Here is a 16,158-nt window from a genome sequence, read left to right on the forward strand (position 1 = left end):
AAAAAAAAAAAAAAAAAAAAGGCAGCAAAAATGACATTTTTTTAAAGGATGGCACTGATCAGTCTCTAAACATGAAAAATCAATTTAAAAGATTAGCAACAAAAAGTTAGAAACAAAATATCTGCACACAGCTTTTTTTATGTTAATTCACTCTCTAAATTAGGTAATAGGTAGAACACAAGTTTAGTCTATTACAGTGGATTTTAAAACCTTGCATTTAAAATCTGTGCTATTTAGAACAAACTACTTTAGAATGGTTTTATCAGCTTTTCTCAAAGAATGGTCCCCACAGCAACTGCACAGCATCCCCTGAGGCTGCTAAAAATGAAAATTCTCACTCCACCCTTCTCCTGCTTAATCAAGAATTAACAAGCCCTCCAGGTGATTCTGTGCACACTACAGTTTGAGGCTGTTATCAGAACACATTGAAACACCAGTTCTTAACAAAGCTCCCCCAAGAGAGCTCAGTGAGCATAGAAGCCCACCTTCTGGTGTGTTTAGAAACTGAGGCCCAGAGATTATCAATGGCAACCAGTTATCTGGAGCAAATACATTCCAGAACAAAGCTGAGATCCTAGGCACACAACACTGACAACCAGCTACCACTAAGCACATAGTACTTAGATGAACTTTTACTTTTTACAGGTCCATGTGCAGACTGCTCTTTCTACTGATTAATCGACACTGAGGAAGTTACAAAACCCTCATATCTACAGGATAAGTAAAAAAATAGGTGAGGCAGTTCTTGAGAGAGAAAAAGCCTGATTTTAATGAGTAAATCAAGAATTCAGTGGCATAAACATTAGGCTCAATAAAAAACTGAAACCTAAGCCAGCTCTCGGAATTACTGTAACCACTTGAATTTAGCAACATTTCTCTGCAAAGATGAAAAAGTTCCTTTAATGGATAATCCAGATTTTCCAGGCAATCCTGACAGCCCTGGGTAGTGAGCCCCAGGCCACTAACTAGTGTGGTCATGAATCTCTTGGTGCCTCAGTTTCTCCATCTACCTAAAAAGGTCTGTTGAAAGAATTAAATGTAGTATTGCATGCAAAATTCTCAGCACAATGAAAATGCTCTATAAATGTTGGCTGCTGTTCTGTTAATACTAGCAATAATAGTATTATCAAGCCTCCAGTGTGAATTGTTAATGTACTATCCTTCACTAATGAAAGAAGCTCCTTTACTGAATGCCAGAGAGGTATTTCCATTCATTCTGGTGTATCTATGCTGGTCTGGCCACACTGCTTCATCTTGATACCCAAGCAGTAATAAGAAAGGGTCGGCCGGCACCGTGGCTCAATAGGCTAATCCTCCACCTGCGGCGCCGGCACACTGGGTTCTAGTCCTGGTCGGGGCGCCGGATTCTGTCCTGGTTGCTCCTCTTCCAGGCCAGCTCTCTGCTATGGCCCGGGAGTGCAGTGAAGGATGGCCCAAGTGCTTGGGCCCTGCACCCCATGGGAGATCAGGAGAAGCACCTGGCTCCTGGCTTCAGATCAGCGTGGTGCGCCGGCCACAGCATGCCAGCCGCGGCAGCCATTGGAGGGTGAACCAACGGCAAAAGGAAGACCTTTCTCTCTGTGTGTCTCTCTCTCACTGTCCACTCTGCCAGTCAAAAAAAAAGGGGGGGGGGGGTGTCAAAGGCAAAATGAGTGTTACAGCATAAGGGTAGCCAACTGCCCTACACAGTAGTTCATTCTCCAACTTGAACCTTAGGAACGATGTACCAAGGAGAAACCAACCAAATGATCTGAGACCCCAACTCATATGGTAAATTACTAGCACACTTTCCTACAAAAACCCTCACTTAAGGAGAAACTTCAGAATATCTCACGATAGCCCCAAAAGTATTTTGTGGACAGAAGTATCCAGAGTTTACCTGCCTAATGCCAAAGGCTCTCAGGGCATGTAAAGGGAAAACATGTGTTATGCCTTCGACAGTGCCATCCCAGGGCTAACAGTCCTTACCCGGCTGTGAAACTTGGCGGTTCGATAAGACTTAGGCGACAGGTTGTAGACTGTGTAGTGGTCAAGATGTCTGGAGTCCAGAAAGCTTCGAATGTCATCTACCTGATTCCTGAATCCTATGTCAACACTGTCCAGAGGAAAGGACATCACTAGGAGAGATTATACAGAAAGAAAACAGGTCACCTAACTCTGCTTCTATGGCAGGCACTGAGAGCTGAACCAAGCAGCAGCTGATAAACAGGAGACACTCACCAATAATTCTGGAGGTTACGTAAGTGAAGTCTAAATCTCCCTTCGTATAGCTAAAGGTGAAACAGGAAAGGGAACTCATTAAAATGACACAAATACACCAAGACATTTTTCTCAATCACTTTTTCATGACAAATTGGACACTTTATCCAGGAGGCATCCATTGAGTCCTCTGAAGCCCTTATCCCTAACAAGGAGCATCACCGAGAGAGAAGACAGCCCAACTCTCAGGGGTATAAATAAAGATACCACTCCAATAGAGCCCTACAGAGGCTGCTTCAGGAAGAGGCTCCAGCTCAGAATAGGAAACACAGCTTACTCATTAATTCTGATTGTTCTGGCCTCTCTTTCTGTGTGGAAATTACTCCTTTAAGTGAATTGCTAAGAGGTAGGCGAAGATGTGATTGAAAAAGAACAAATGACACCTCCCCTTTTTCTTTTCTTTTTTTTTTTTTTGCCTACCAGGCCTAGATTGGGAACTGGAAGTAAATGTCAATTTTACTTTTGAACAAAAATTAAAGTGCTAATTATAAATTGGACTTGATGTTTGAATTTCTGATTCAAAACTGCATGTTGTTACTTAAAAGCGATGCTAGAGGCGCTGGCACAGTGGGTTAAGCCACTGCTTGTGATGTCAGCATCCCATATTGGAATGTTGGCTCAAATCCCAGCTACTCCAATTCTAATCCAGCTCCCTGCTAATGCACCTGGGAAGGCAGTGGAGATGGTCCAAGCACTTGAGCCCCTGCCATCCATGTAGGAGACAAGGATGTAGTTCCAGGCTCTAGAATTCAGTCTGGCCCAGCCTTGGCTCTTTTTTTTTTTTTTTTTTTTTTTTTGACAGGCAGAGTGGACAGTGAAAGAGAGAGACAGAGAGAAAGGTCTTCCTTTTGCCTTGGTTCACCCTCCAATGGCCGGCGCGGCCGGTGCACTGCGGCCGGCGCACCGCGCTGACCCGATGGCAGGAGCCAGGTACTTCTCCTGGTCTCCCATGAGGTGCAGGGCCCAAGGACTTGGGCCATTCTCCACTGCACTCCCTGGCCACAGCAGAGAGCTGGCCTGGAAGAGGGGCAACGGGGACAGAATCCGGCACCCCGACCGGGACTAGAACCCGGTGTGCCGGCGCCACAAGGCGGAAGATTAGCCTAGTGAGCCGCGGTGCCGGCCAGCCTTGGCTCTTACAGGCATTTAGGGACTGAACCAGTGGATGGAAGACCTCTCTATCTCTGTCTTTCAAACAAATACATTTTTAAAAGTGCTCCTAGCATTTTCAAATACTTAAGAATAAAACAAAATAATTTGCATGGCCTACTTGTAAGAATTTTCACACAACGGAAAAGCATAAAACTTCTCCCAGTGAATAAATTTTAAAAGGCTAGTATAATGCAAAACCAAAGTTCTGTTTAACTTATAATCCATAGGTATTGCTCATTCAGAGCGCAGTGTATTATGTCTCATTTAACCTTCAATCCACCCAAAGAGAGAAATCCTACCAGGGTACAAAAATTAAAGCTCAGAGAAGTTAATTAACTTGCCTTCGCTCACACAGTTGACAAGGGCAGACACTGCATTAAAGCCCAGGATGTGTGACTCTAAACCAGGAACAGCAACCATGACACTCTAATGTACCAAAGCGCTGACTTCTCCCTGCCTATGTTTGTAGCTCCTCAAGGACTCCATGGCTTCAAAGACATTCCCCAGCTCATCAGATCCCATGCGATTATGTCACAAAATGGACACTCTTTGAACCAAACATGCAGGTGGCAGGAAACCAGTTTCTTTGGGAGCATAGAGGTCAACGCCCTTCACTGTGAAACATGTACGTACCTGGTCACAGACTGTATAACTCTAGATGATGTATCCTTAAGGGTGTCCTTCAGGTTGTCCTTGAGGTTACTAAAGAGTCTCCCTGCGCCTCCTTTCACCATGTCAAAAAGACCTCCCCCGTAGCTGGGCTCCATGTCTGGAGAAGAGGCACCTGCCAAGGAAAAACAGAAAAGATGGTCACAGCACTGACCACACCCAAACCAATCCTTCTCCTTTACTAAACCTGCAGAGACCGTCTTCAGGAGTCTGGGGCAGACATTTCTGGATGGAACACCCAGCTCTCAAAATCTTCCAACTCCATGATGGCAAGGCTTCTGGTCTTCACAGGGGAGCAAGTTCAGTCCCCCACGGAGGCCTTGAGACAGAACCCTCTGGAGCTGCCTTGCCCAACCCTGTGGCCACCAGTCAGCCACATGGAGCAACTGAGCACTTGAAATATGATGAGTTCACACAGAGTGTGCTCTAAGTGCAAAACACATACCAAATTCCAAAGACTTGATGAAAAAAAAAAAAAGTGTGTATGTGTGTGTGTGTAGACTATTTCAAGATTTTTATTTTGGCTATATGCTGAAGTGACAATACTTCAGATACATGAATTTTTAAATACACTATTAAAATTTGTTTCATGGGGCCAGCGCCGTTGCGCACTAGGTTAATCCTCCACCTGCAGCGCTGGCATCCCATATGGGCCCCCAGGTTCTAGTCCCAGTTGCTCCTCTTCCAGTCCAGCTCTCTGCTGTGGCCTGGGAAGGCACTGGAGGATGGCCCAAGTGCTTGGGTGCCTGCACCTGTGTGGGAGACCTGGAGGAAGCACCAGGCTCCTGGCTTCGGATCAGCATAGCTCCGGCCATTGCGGCCATTTGGGGAGTGAACCAACAGAAGGAAGACCTTTCTCTCTGTCTCTCTCACTGTCTATAACTCTACCTGTCAAATAAATAAAATCTTTTAAAAAATTTGTTTCATGTGTTTCCTCTTACTTTACTAATGTGGATCCCATTAAATGACACATGTGACCTGCATGAAACTGCTCTTGGACAGCGCTGCCCAGGCAGACTGCCCAGGAAGAGCAGCACTGGGTTAAGTGAGTCCAGGAGCCTCCTTTGTCCTCTGATAGAGCAGACGCATGAAAGTCCCCATCCATGGCTGTCCTTCAAAGCAGTAGTTTACCTCCACCATGGAAAATGTCCTCTGAAACACCGTGGTTAGAGCTTTAGGCCTGAGAACACATGGCAGTCACTAGTGTCATTTCCAAATATTTCAGGTTCTCTTTCTTTACAACTTTACAAGTGTTCCTCAGCCTTGGCACTGCTGGCATTTGCAGTCAAATACTTTTTGGTTGTGTGCCTGCCTAGAAAGACCTGCTCTGTGCATTTCAAGAGGTTTAGTGCCATCACTGGCTAGTCACCAGACATCAACAGCAGCTGCCCCTACCTTCACCCCCAGGTTGGGACAACTAAAAATATCTCAAGACATTGGTAAATATCCCCTGCAGGGAAAAAAATTACCACTGGTTGAAAACCCCCACTCAAGTTTATAAAGTGTGAGGGGAAGCACTGTGTATCACTTCTGGGATAAAATGTTTAACTGCCAGTGGGACACTGTTACCATAGGAGACTCTCCACCCCCTTCTCTACTTTTTTCTGTCTCTGCCTCTCTCGTTTCCACAGAAATGGGCAAGGTTTAGGATCACAAATTCTGTGTCTAGGACTCCTGGTTTGTAGAGTGAGGAGTTATATGGCAGAGCTCACAGATGACATTTGATGAATATTTAGCATGAGTAAAATTATCATGTTACTAACAGCCACCAATATCTGGGAAATGTTAAATACCCCAGCACAATCTAGGCTACAAGGACTGATAGATGAAGGCAACAGGAATCCACGTGGATGAAGTTAATGGAATCATGGCCAAGGGCTACAAAGCCTCTAGACAAGAGCTTGGGTCATTCTCAACAGGGTTCCTGCTCATCCCTGCTACTAGGAGTATGACCTCACTCTAAGCCTCTTTCTTATCTGTAAAATTGTTATAAAGACAGTGCTTATCTCATACAGAAATGTTACATGAGTGCATATAAAGCTGTTAGTAGAGTATCTAGTGCACCTTGGGATCAAGAGAGTGTAGGTATAATAACAGTATACCACATCCTGAAATTCCTATGCTGATGTTCTGTCTAGTCTTTGTCTACTTTTCATTCAGAAGATGACAAAGGACAAGAATAACATCCATTCTTTGTTCTAAATGTAGTATTGTGACTTTTAATTAAAAGATAATAAAAATATTAGGCATGGAAAGCCAAGACACCCTGCAAAAAAAAAAAAAAAAAAAAAAAAAGAAGACCTAAATGGAAGATCTCTGCGAGTGAGATCCCAGTGGAAAGAACGGGGCCATCAAAGAAGGAGGTACCTTTCTCTGAAGGGAGGAGAGAACTTCCACTTTGACTATGACCCTGTCTGAATAAGATTGAAGTCGGCGAACTCAAAAGGCTTCCATAGCCTTGGCAACTCATGACTAGAGCCTAGGGAGATTACTGACACCATAAACAAGAGTGTCAAATTGTTAAGTCAACAACAGGAGTCACTGTGTACTTACTTCTCATGTGGGATCTGTCTTTAATGTGTTGTCCAATGTGAAGTAATGCTATAACTAGTGTTTTACACTTTGTGTTTCTGTGTGGGTGCAAACTGATGAAATCTTTACTTAATATATACTGAATTGATCTTCTGTATATAAAGAGAATTGAAAATGAATCTTGGGCCGGTGCCGCGGCTCACTAGGCTAATCCTCCACCTAGCGGCGCCGGCACACCGGGTTCTAGTCCCGGTCGGGGCGCCGGATTCTGTCCCGGTTGCCCCTCTTCCAGGCCAGCCCTCTGCTGTGGCCAGGGAGTGCAGTGGAGGATGGCCCAGGTGCTTGGGCCCTGCACCCCATGGGAGACCAGGAAAAAGCACCTGGCTCCTGGCTCCTGCCATCGGATCAGCGCGGTGCACCGGCCGCAGCGCACCGTCCGCGGCGGCCATTGGAGGGTGAACCAACGGCAAAGGAAGACCTTTCTCTCTGTCTCTCTCTCTCACTGTCCACTCTGCCTGTCACAAAAAAAAAAAAAAAAAAAAAAAAAAAAAGAATCTTGATGTGAATGGAATGGGAGAGGGAGCGGGAGACGGGAGGGGTGTGAGTGGGAGGGAAATTATGAATTATGGGGGGGGCCATTGTAATCCATTAACTGTACTTTGAAAATTTATATTTACTAAATAATTTAAAAATTCCTAAAATAGCCATTTTACATAAAGTACCTACTACAGATATTATTCTTAGCATTTTACATTTATTTTCAACTCATTTATTCTTCATAACTTCCATAAGAAGTAAATAATACTCATGTTATTATTCCCCCTTTATAGACCAGAAAACTAAGGCACAGAAGTCAAGAAACTTCTGTAAGGGCAAACAAACCAGTAAATAAATGTCATAGCTGTAATGTGAGCCCTAGTGATCCCTTCCAATCCACCTTTCTTTCTTCTACTGTCATCCTGAATTTTATATTTACAATTCCAGTTAATTTTTTGCAAGGCATTACTAATGCTGGTATCCATAAGCAATACATTGATAATATTTTACATTTTTAAGCTGTACACAAATGGTACTCTGTTTGTATTCTTTTTTACTTATCATAGTTCAAACTTCATCTGTGCTATACCATACGTAACTTAGTTCACTTAATATAATATCAAGGCCAGCGCCACGGCTCAATAGGCTAATCCTCCACCTTGCGGCGCCGGCACACCGGATTCTAGTCCCGGTCGGGGCGCCGGATTCTGTCCCGGTTGCCCCTCTTCCAGTCCAGCTCTCTGCTATGGCCTGGGAGTGCAGTGGAGGATGGCCCAAGTCCTTGGGCCCTGTACCCGCATGGAAGACCAGGAGAAGCACCTGGCTCCCGGCTTCGGATCAGCACGATGCGCTGGCCACAGCGCGCCGGCCATTGGAGGGTGAACCAATGGCAAAAAGGAAGACCTTTCTCTCTGTCTCTCTCTCTCTATCTACTCTGCCTATATAAAAAAAAAAAAAAATATATATATATATATAATATCAAATACCTCATTGATGAGCACTTAGGTTGTTTGCTACAACAAACCATGTACTTATGAACACATCGCCTTGATTACATATGGGAGATTCTAAGTTATACCTAGGAATAGAACTTGCTAGTAGGTAAAGTATGCACATCTTCAAATTTCTCAGTATTGACAAATTATTTTCAAGAGTAGTAATATCAGACTTTCCCAAGTAGAACATAGGAGCTCTTTCACTCTATAATCTCCTTAACACTTGGTATCATCAGGCTTTGAAATTTTGCTAGTTTGGTTAAGTATAAATCAGTATTTCATTCTGGTCTTATCCTGTGATTTTCCTGATTATTAATGAGGTAGAGTATTTTTTATTGTGTTTGTTGGCCAGACAGTTGATCTTTAAATCATGTTGAAAGTACCTGCTACACTCCTGCATGCCATGCTGATGCTCATTCATAGACCTACAAATACATGTTGACTGTCATGTTCTTCCCTCCCAATCACAAAAGCTATTGATACCTATGTCACCATTAGGCACCTATTTGCAAATGGGTTCTATTAGAAGTTGCAGAGAATGAATGCTGGCAAATAAACAAGTGAATGGATGTGTGAACAAACAATAATAGTATCTACCACTTACTGAGCTCTCCTCTGCAGTAGAAACTCTGTATGGGCCTTTATGATAATACAACTGGAAGAGCAGGAAAGGAGTTATTATCTCCATTTTACAGATGAAGAAATGGAGCCTCAAAGAAGCAACTCGCTGATGATCTCAGCTAACAACCAGTAGAACCTGCAAATCAAACCCAGATCTCTACAATTCCGAAGGCCATGGTCATCTACCGCTTCATGTTATTCCACAACTCCATATCTCACATTTCTAACAACTGTCACCAGCCAGGTTCCTACCTGCCTCTTAAACAACTGTGCCTCTGCTATTTCTCCTCCACTTCCCACCTTATGCCTATCTTCTGGGTGCTCCCAGCAGCAGCAGATGTCCCCGCAACAAGCAACCTCATAAATCACTGCATCTGTCAGGCCAACCAAATCAATCTCATTATGCAGGCAGATTGGAAGCAGACCAGCCAGGAATCTATTGTGGCTGCAATATGGGATGTTGGTGTTACAGGCGGCAGCTTAACCCCCTGTTCCACAGTGCAGATCCTTGCTTCTGGTCTTCTAAACATTAGGAATCCCAAAGAAAACTTACTCTATGCTTAGAAATGACACAGGGCAGAATGTGGTTCTCTGAGATTTGTCTTTGGTGCACTTACATTCCTTTTTTTTTTTTTTTTTAAGATTTTATTCATTGATTTGAGAGGTAGAGTTACTGGCAGTGAGGGAGAGACAGAGAGAAAGGCCCTCCACCCCAGTGGGTTCACACCCCAGATGGCTGCAATGAACAGAGCTGAGCTGATCCAAAGCAAGGAGCCAGGTGCTTCTTCCTGGTTTCCCATGCAGGTGCAGGGGCCCAAGCACTTGGGCCATCCTCCACTGCTTTCCCAGGCCACAGCAGAAAGCTGGATCCGAAGAGGGGCAGCCGGGACTAGAACCGGCACCCATATGGGATGCCGGTGCCACAGTCAGAGGATTAACCTACTGCACCATGGCTCTGTCCCAGGCTTATATTCTAAAATGACAAGATGACATGGAACAAGAACTCGCAGCCTTAGAGACAGAGGCCTGGGTCTTTCTCTTCAGACTGTCATGCTGTCACCACGCTGACCATCCAACTCCTCAAATCCCTGAGCACCACTTAGTAACCTTTTGGGAGCCATTTTAGCCAACATGTTTAGAAAAGTGTTGGAGGTGAGAAACTTTCCTTTCTTGAGACAGCAAGTATTCTTATCATCTAGTAAAGAGGTTGGAAAACCTTCCCAGTAACAAGCCAGGTGATAAATACTTCAGACTTTGTGGGCCATAATATCTGTACCACAACTACCCAACTCTGCCAACTTAGCATGACAGCAGCCAAGACAAGATGTAAATCCAGGTGCAGAGCTGTATTCTCATAAAACCACTTTTAGACACTAGAATTCACTTTTCACGTAATTCTGCCTTTGACTTTTTTCAGTCATTTCAAAATGTAAAGGCCATTGTTCTTCCCCAGTGTGCAGAGACAAGCAGCCCACTGGATCCAGCCCACAGGCTGTAGTTGTTCATCCCTCATCTCTCTAGAGTCATTATTTTTTTTCTGCACATCCTTTTCTGACTGCATCATTTCTCTTCATTGTGTCCTGTTTTGAAACCTCTCTGTCCTTTCAACTAGTGGAGGCAGAATCTGTGCTTTTGGCACTTATGTAACTCATCAGGAAAAGTCAGAGCACATGCTTACCTAAAAGAACTATTTGGGAAAAAATCAAATCATGACCCTCTGCCTCTGCTCTGCTTTGTATCCTGGCTACTTGGACATATCATTTGGCTATGTGAAAACTACAGATGCGCTCTGACAAGCCGGTCTGGTTTCTGCAGCATCACAAGGTGCTAATGAGCAGAGTGCACAGCCTGAGTGATGGTTAGAGTGTGGTTTTTAGATAATGGGATATTTATATCTGTTAATAGATTGGAGCCTCAGAGTTCTATTCTGTCATGAAACTGAGAGTTGGAGAAGTGTCTGGGCAATCAATTTAGCTGAAAAAAAAAAAAAAACTTTCAAGATCAGTCCTATTCACAATATCTCCTAAAAGAATTAAGTACCTTGGAATAAATTTAACCAAGTATGTCAAAGATCTCTACAATGAAAACTACAAAACACTAAAGAAAGAAACAGAAGAAGACATTAAAAATGGAAAATCGTCCATGTTTATGGATTGGAAGAATCAACATCATCAAAATGTCCATACTACCAAAAGCAATTTACAGATTCAATGTGAACCCAATCAAAATACCAATGACATTCTTCTCACATTTACAAAAATGATGTTAAAATTCATATGGAAACACAATAGACCCTGAATAGTTAAAGCCCTCTTATAAAACAAAAACAAAGCCAGAGGCATCACAACACCAGATTTCAAGACATACTACAGAGCATTTATAATGAAAACAGCCTAGTAAAGGCACAAAAACAGACTGGTAGAAAAATGGAACAGAATAGAAACTCCAGAAATCAATCCAGGCATCTATAACCAACTTATCTTTGACAAAGGAGCTAAAAATCAATCCCAGGAAGAATGACAGTCTCTTTAACAAATGGTGCTGGGGGACGGCGCCGCGGCTCACTAGGCTAATCCTCTGCCTTGCGGCGCCGGCACACCGGGTTCTAGTCCCGGTCGGGGCGCCGGATTCTGTCCCCGTTGCCCCTCTTCCAGGCCAGCTTTCTGCTGTGGCCAGGGAGTGCAGTGGAGGATGGCCCAAGTGCTTGGGCCCTGCACCCCATGGGAGACCAGGAGAAGTACCTGGCTCCTGCCATCGGATCAGCACGGTGCACCAGCAGCAGCGCGCTGGCCGCGGCAGCCATTGGAGGGTGAACCAATGGCAAAAGGAAGACCTTTCTGTCTGTCTCTCTCTCACTGTCCACTCTGCTGTCCACTCTGCCTGTCAAAAAAAAAAAAAAATGGTGCTGGGGAAACTGGATCTCCACATGCAGAAATATAAATCTAGACCCATATCTACACCTTAGTCAAAAATCCACTCAAAATGGATCGAAGACCTAAATCTATGACCCAATATCCTCAAATTACTAGAGAACATTGGGGAAACTATGCAAGATATTGGCATAGGCAAAAACTTATTGGAAAAGACCCCAGAAGCACAGGCAATCAAAGCAAAAATGGACAAAAGGATTACAGCAAGCTCAGAGGCTTCTGCACTGCAAAAGAAACACTCAACAAAGTGAGGAGGCAACCGACAGAATGGGAGAAAATATTTGCAAACTACACAACTGATAAAAGCTTAACATCCAGAATCTGTAAATAGCTCAAGAAATTCAACAACAACGAAACAAACAACTCAGTTAAGAAATGGGCAAATGTCTTGAACAGGCTTTTTTTTTTTTTTTTTTTTTTTTTTTTTTTTTTTTTTTGGACAGGCAGAGTGGACAGTAAGAGAGAGAGACAGAGAGAAAAGTCTTCCTTTGCTGTTGGTTCACCTTCAATGGCCGCCATGGTCGGCGCACTGCAGCCGGTGCACCACACTGATCTGAAGCCAGGAGCCAGGTACTTATCCTGGTCTCCCATGGGGTGCAGGGCCCAAGCACTTGGGCCATCCTCCACTGCACTTCCCTGGCCACAGCAGAGAGCTGGCCTGGAAGAGGGGCAACCGGGACAGAATCCGGCGCCCCGACCGGGACTAGAACCCGGTGTGCCGGTGCCACAAGGCGGAGGATTAGCCTAGTGAGCCGCAGCGCTGGCCTGAACAGACATTTCTCAAGAGAGGAAATTCAAATGACCAACAGACACTTGAGAAAATGCTCAGGATGACTAGCAGTCAGAGAAATGCAAATTAAAACCCAGTGAGGTTTCACCTCACTCTAGGCAGAAGAGCTCACATTCAGAAATCAACAAATGACAAATGCTAGTGAGGACGTGGGGAAAAAGGTACCTTGGTCCACTGTTGGTAAGAATGTAGACTGGTGCAGCCACTGTGTAAGACAGTATATAGATACCTCAGAAATCTGAATATAAATCTACCATATTATCCAGCCATTCCACTCCTGTGAATTTACCCAAACCAAAAGAAATCATCATATGAAATATTTATCTGTACCCCCATGTTCACTGCAGCACAATTCACAACAGCTAAGATATATGGAATCAACCCGATGTCCGTCAACTGTTGACTGGATAAAGAAATTACGATATAGGCCGGCGCCACGGCTCACTTGGCTAATCCTCTACCTGCGGCACTGGCACACTGGGTTCTAGTCCCAGTTGGGGTGCCGGATTCTGTCCCGGTTGCTGCTCTTCCAGTCCAGCTCTCTGCTGTGGTCCGGGAGTGCAGTGGAGGATGGCCCAAGTACTTGGGCCCTGTATCCACATGGGAGACCAGGAGGAAGCTCCTGGCTCCTGGCTTCGGATCGGCGCAGCGCGCCAGCCACATCACCCATTGCAGGGTAAACCAATGGAAAAGCAAGACCTTTCTCTCTGTCTCTCTCTCTCACTGTCTAACTCTGCCTGTCAAAAAAAAAAAAAAAAAGGAAAGAAAGAATGATATAATAAATAAATATAACAACTCAAACTTACTGAACACCTACTACATACCAGGCACTGATCCAAATGCTCTATTGGCAGTAACACCTTGATTCTGCACAGCAGTCCCAGATGCTCTTCATTTATCACATGAGGAAAAAGCACAGCCGCATCAAAGACTGCCCAAGGACCCACAGTCAGAGACTCAGCATTCATACACACTCATTGCTCCAGAGCCCAGGCTTTCATGCACTACATTTCCAAATGAGCTCCAGCAAGTAAATCCAGGTGAGCGAATGAGTGACTTTTGTTTATGTGATTCTAGTTACATTTATTGTACAGTTTACATTCATTGTACAGTTCAGACATGCTATATAAAATGAAGACCACAGGCAGGTGCTATGCTGTTCAAGTTCAAGATGTCCTTTCTCAGCAGCTGTGGAGACCTCTCTCCCCTGCATGGTTCATCACAGTTCCCAGGCACTTGACTGTGTCTCAGCCCAGCCTGGGAGAGGTGGCAAAGGTGGCCCATGATCTCTGCAGCAGTACTGTGTGGCCCTCTGCTCCAGCAGGTGGGGGGCAGAGCAGAACATCCTTCAATGCTTGACTCATGCTCAGATCTGAGACCCATCATGCTCTGGTGTAAATCCTCAAGATCATCCAGTGTGAGAAGGGCAGGGAAGCCAGCAGAGGACTCTTGGCTGCAGTTGCAGTTCTTGGGCCACCAGCCTTCCTTGGCAGGTCCTCTAGGGCTCCTCCTCAAAGACACTGCCCTAGAACAGAGCCTTCCCCCTTTCAGGATGCTCTTTGTCATCTGGTTCTAGCAGTTGTGAGTTACAAGTCTGCAGCGTTCAGGAGGCCTGAGGGATGGCTGACAGCTGAATGCCAACATCAGGATCTGGTCACAGTCATGCTTCTTTCCTGCAGGCATTTGCCTCAGTGGTTGTCTGAGTATCACAATGCTACAAACATCCTGCCCTGGCTTCTGTAGAGTTGCCCACTGCAGGACAGACATTCCCAATACTAAAGTGACCCTGCATGATCAACATTCAGACAACTTTAAATAAAAAATGTTATTCTCCTTGCCCTGGGAGAACTCCATCCCTTTTCCACAGTGCTCTGCAATGGGCAAGGGACCAGCACCATTCATGCAAAGGCTTCCTCACGCTCATTTATCACAAGTGTTTCAGCTCTTGCTTCCCAGCAGTTAGAGAATGAATTACATGGGGATAACAAACAACACTGAAAAGCCCACTGCCTTGGCTTTTGAAGTCAGACAGTTCAACGTCATTCCCCACCCACTCTAAGCCAGGGGAGCTTCGAGGAGACAGGAGGGGACTGGGGAGACAGCTCTCAGACTCAAGACTTGGTTTCTCTGCCTAAAATGTGCATGAGGGGTGAGAACTTGGTCTGTTGATTAAGATGCTCATTAAGATGCCCACATTCCAGCAGATTGAGCCACTGCCTGTGATGCCAGCATTTAAGTGTCAGTTCTAGTCAGGGCTGCTCCATTTCCAATCTAGCTCCCTGCTAATGTGCCTGGAAAGGCAACAGCAGATGACCCAAATGCTTGGGCCTCTGCCACCTACATCAGATACAGAGTTCCAGGCTCCTGGCTTTGGCCTGGCCCAGCCCTGGCCACCGAAGCCATTTGGGTACTAAACCAGCAGATGGAAGATCTCTCTCTCCCTCTCTCCCTCTCTCTCTCTCTCTCTCTCTCTCAACCAGCAGATGAAAGATCTCTCCCTCTCCCTCCCTCTCTCTCCCTCTCTCTCTCCTTTTCAAATAAATAAATAAATCTTTTAAAAAGAATTCCTGCATTCTATACTGGAGTGCCTGGGTATGCATCCTGGTCTGCTCCTGATTCCAGGTTCCTGTTAACACAGTCCTCGTGAGCAACAGGTGATGGCATATGTTTTTGGGTCCTTGCCATTCACATGGGGGATCCAGATAGAGTTTCGGGCTCTCAACTTTGGCCAGGTGCTGCCCCAGCCATTGTGAGCATTTAGGGAGTAGACTAATAGATGGGAGCATACATGCTCTTTCTCTCTGTTTCTCTGCCTCTCAAAAAAAATAACTTTTTTATTTATTTATTTTTTGACAGGCAGAGTGGACAGTGAGAGAGAGAGAGACAGAGAGAAAGGTCTTCCTTTGCCGTTGGTTCACCCTCCAATGGCCGCCGCGGCCAGCGCACTGCGGCCGGCGCACCGCGCTGATCCGATGGCAGGAGCCAGGAGCCAGGTGCTTTTCCTGGTCTCCCATGGGGTGCAGGGCCCAAGCACCTGGGCCTTCCTCCACTGCACTCCATGGCCACAGCAGAGAGCTGGCCTGGAAGAGGGGCAACCGGGACAGAATCCGGCGCCCCGACCGGGACTAGAACCCGGTGTGCCGGCGCTGCTAGGCGGAGGATTAGCCTAGTGAGCCGTGGCGCCGGCTAAAATAACTTTATTTAAAGTTGTCTGATGTTGACCATGTCATTATATTCCTCTAGGCCACCTCCTCGCCTACAACTGGAACTAATTAAAAACAAAAACTTGGGACTGGTGCTGTGGCATAGCAGGTTAAGCCTCTGCCTGATGTGCTGGCATCCCATATAGGCACCCCTGCTCCACTTCTAATCCAACTCCCTGCTGACAGCCTGAGAAAGCAGTGGAAGGTGGCCTACATGCTTGGGCTCCTGCACCCAAGTGGGAGACCTGGAAGACACTCCTGACTCCTGGATCCTGGCTTCAGATCAGCCCAGCTCCGGCCACTGTGGCCATTTCAGGAGTAAGCCAGTGGATGGAAGACTTCTCTCTCTGTCTCTCCCTCTCTCTGTAACTCTGTTTCTCAAATAAATAAATAAACAAACATTAAAAAAAAATTTCTTGCATCCATCATAATGTCAACAGGATCAAATAAGATTGAGATTGACCTGATTT

The 16,158-nt window shown here is 45.3% G+C and overlaps 1 protein-coding gene across 11 annotated transcripts in view; it reads right to left on the reverse strand.

The window, feature by feature from the left end:
• DNAJC6 (DnaJ heat shock protein family (Hsp40) member C6) overlaps nt 1–16,158 on the reverse strand; it is a 193,126-nt gene that overhangs the window by 48,302 nt on the left and 128,666 nt on the right. For all 11 annotated transcript variants that reach the window (XM_051856406.2, XM_070078346.1, XM_070078344.1 and 8 more), the window contains 3 exons: nt 4,045–4,195; nt 2,221–2,270; nt 1,969–2,117 (listed from right to left, as the gene is read on the reverse strand). In XM_051856406.2, the coding sequence (XP_051712366.2) occupies nt 1,969–2,117; nt 2,221–2,270; nt 4,045–4,195 (350 nt within the window). The remainder of the gene's footprint in view (nt 1–1,968; nt 2,118–2,220; nt 2,271–4,044; nt 4,196–16,158) is intronic.

This window comes from Oryctolagus cuniculus, chromosome 7 (genome assembly GCF_964237555.1).
Source record: "Oryctolagus cuniculus chromosome 7, mOryCun1.1, whole genome shotgun sequence".
Taxonomy (NCBI): domain Eukaryota; kingdom Metazoa; phylum Chordata; class Mammalia; order Lagomorpha; family Leporidae; genus Oryctolagus; species Oryctolagus cuniculus.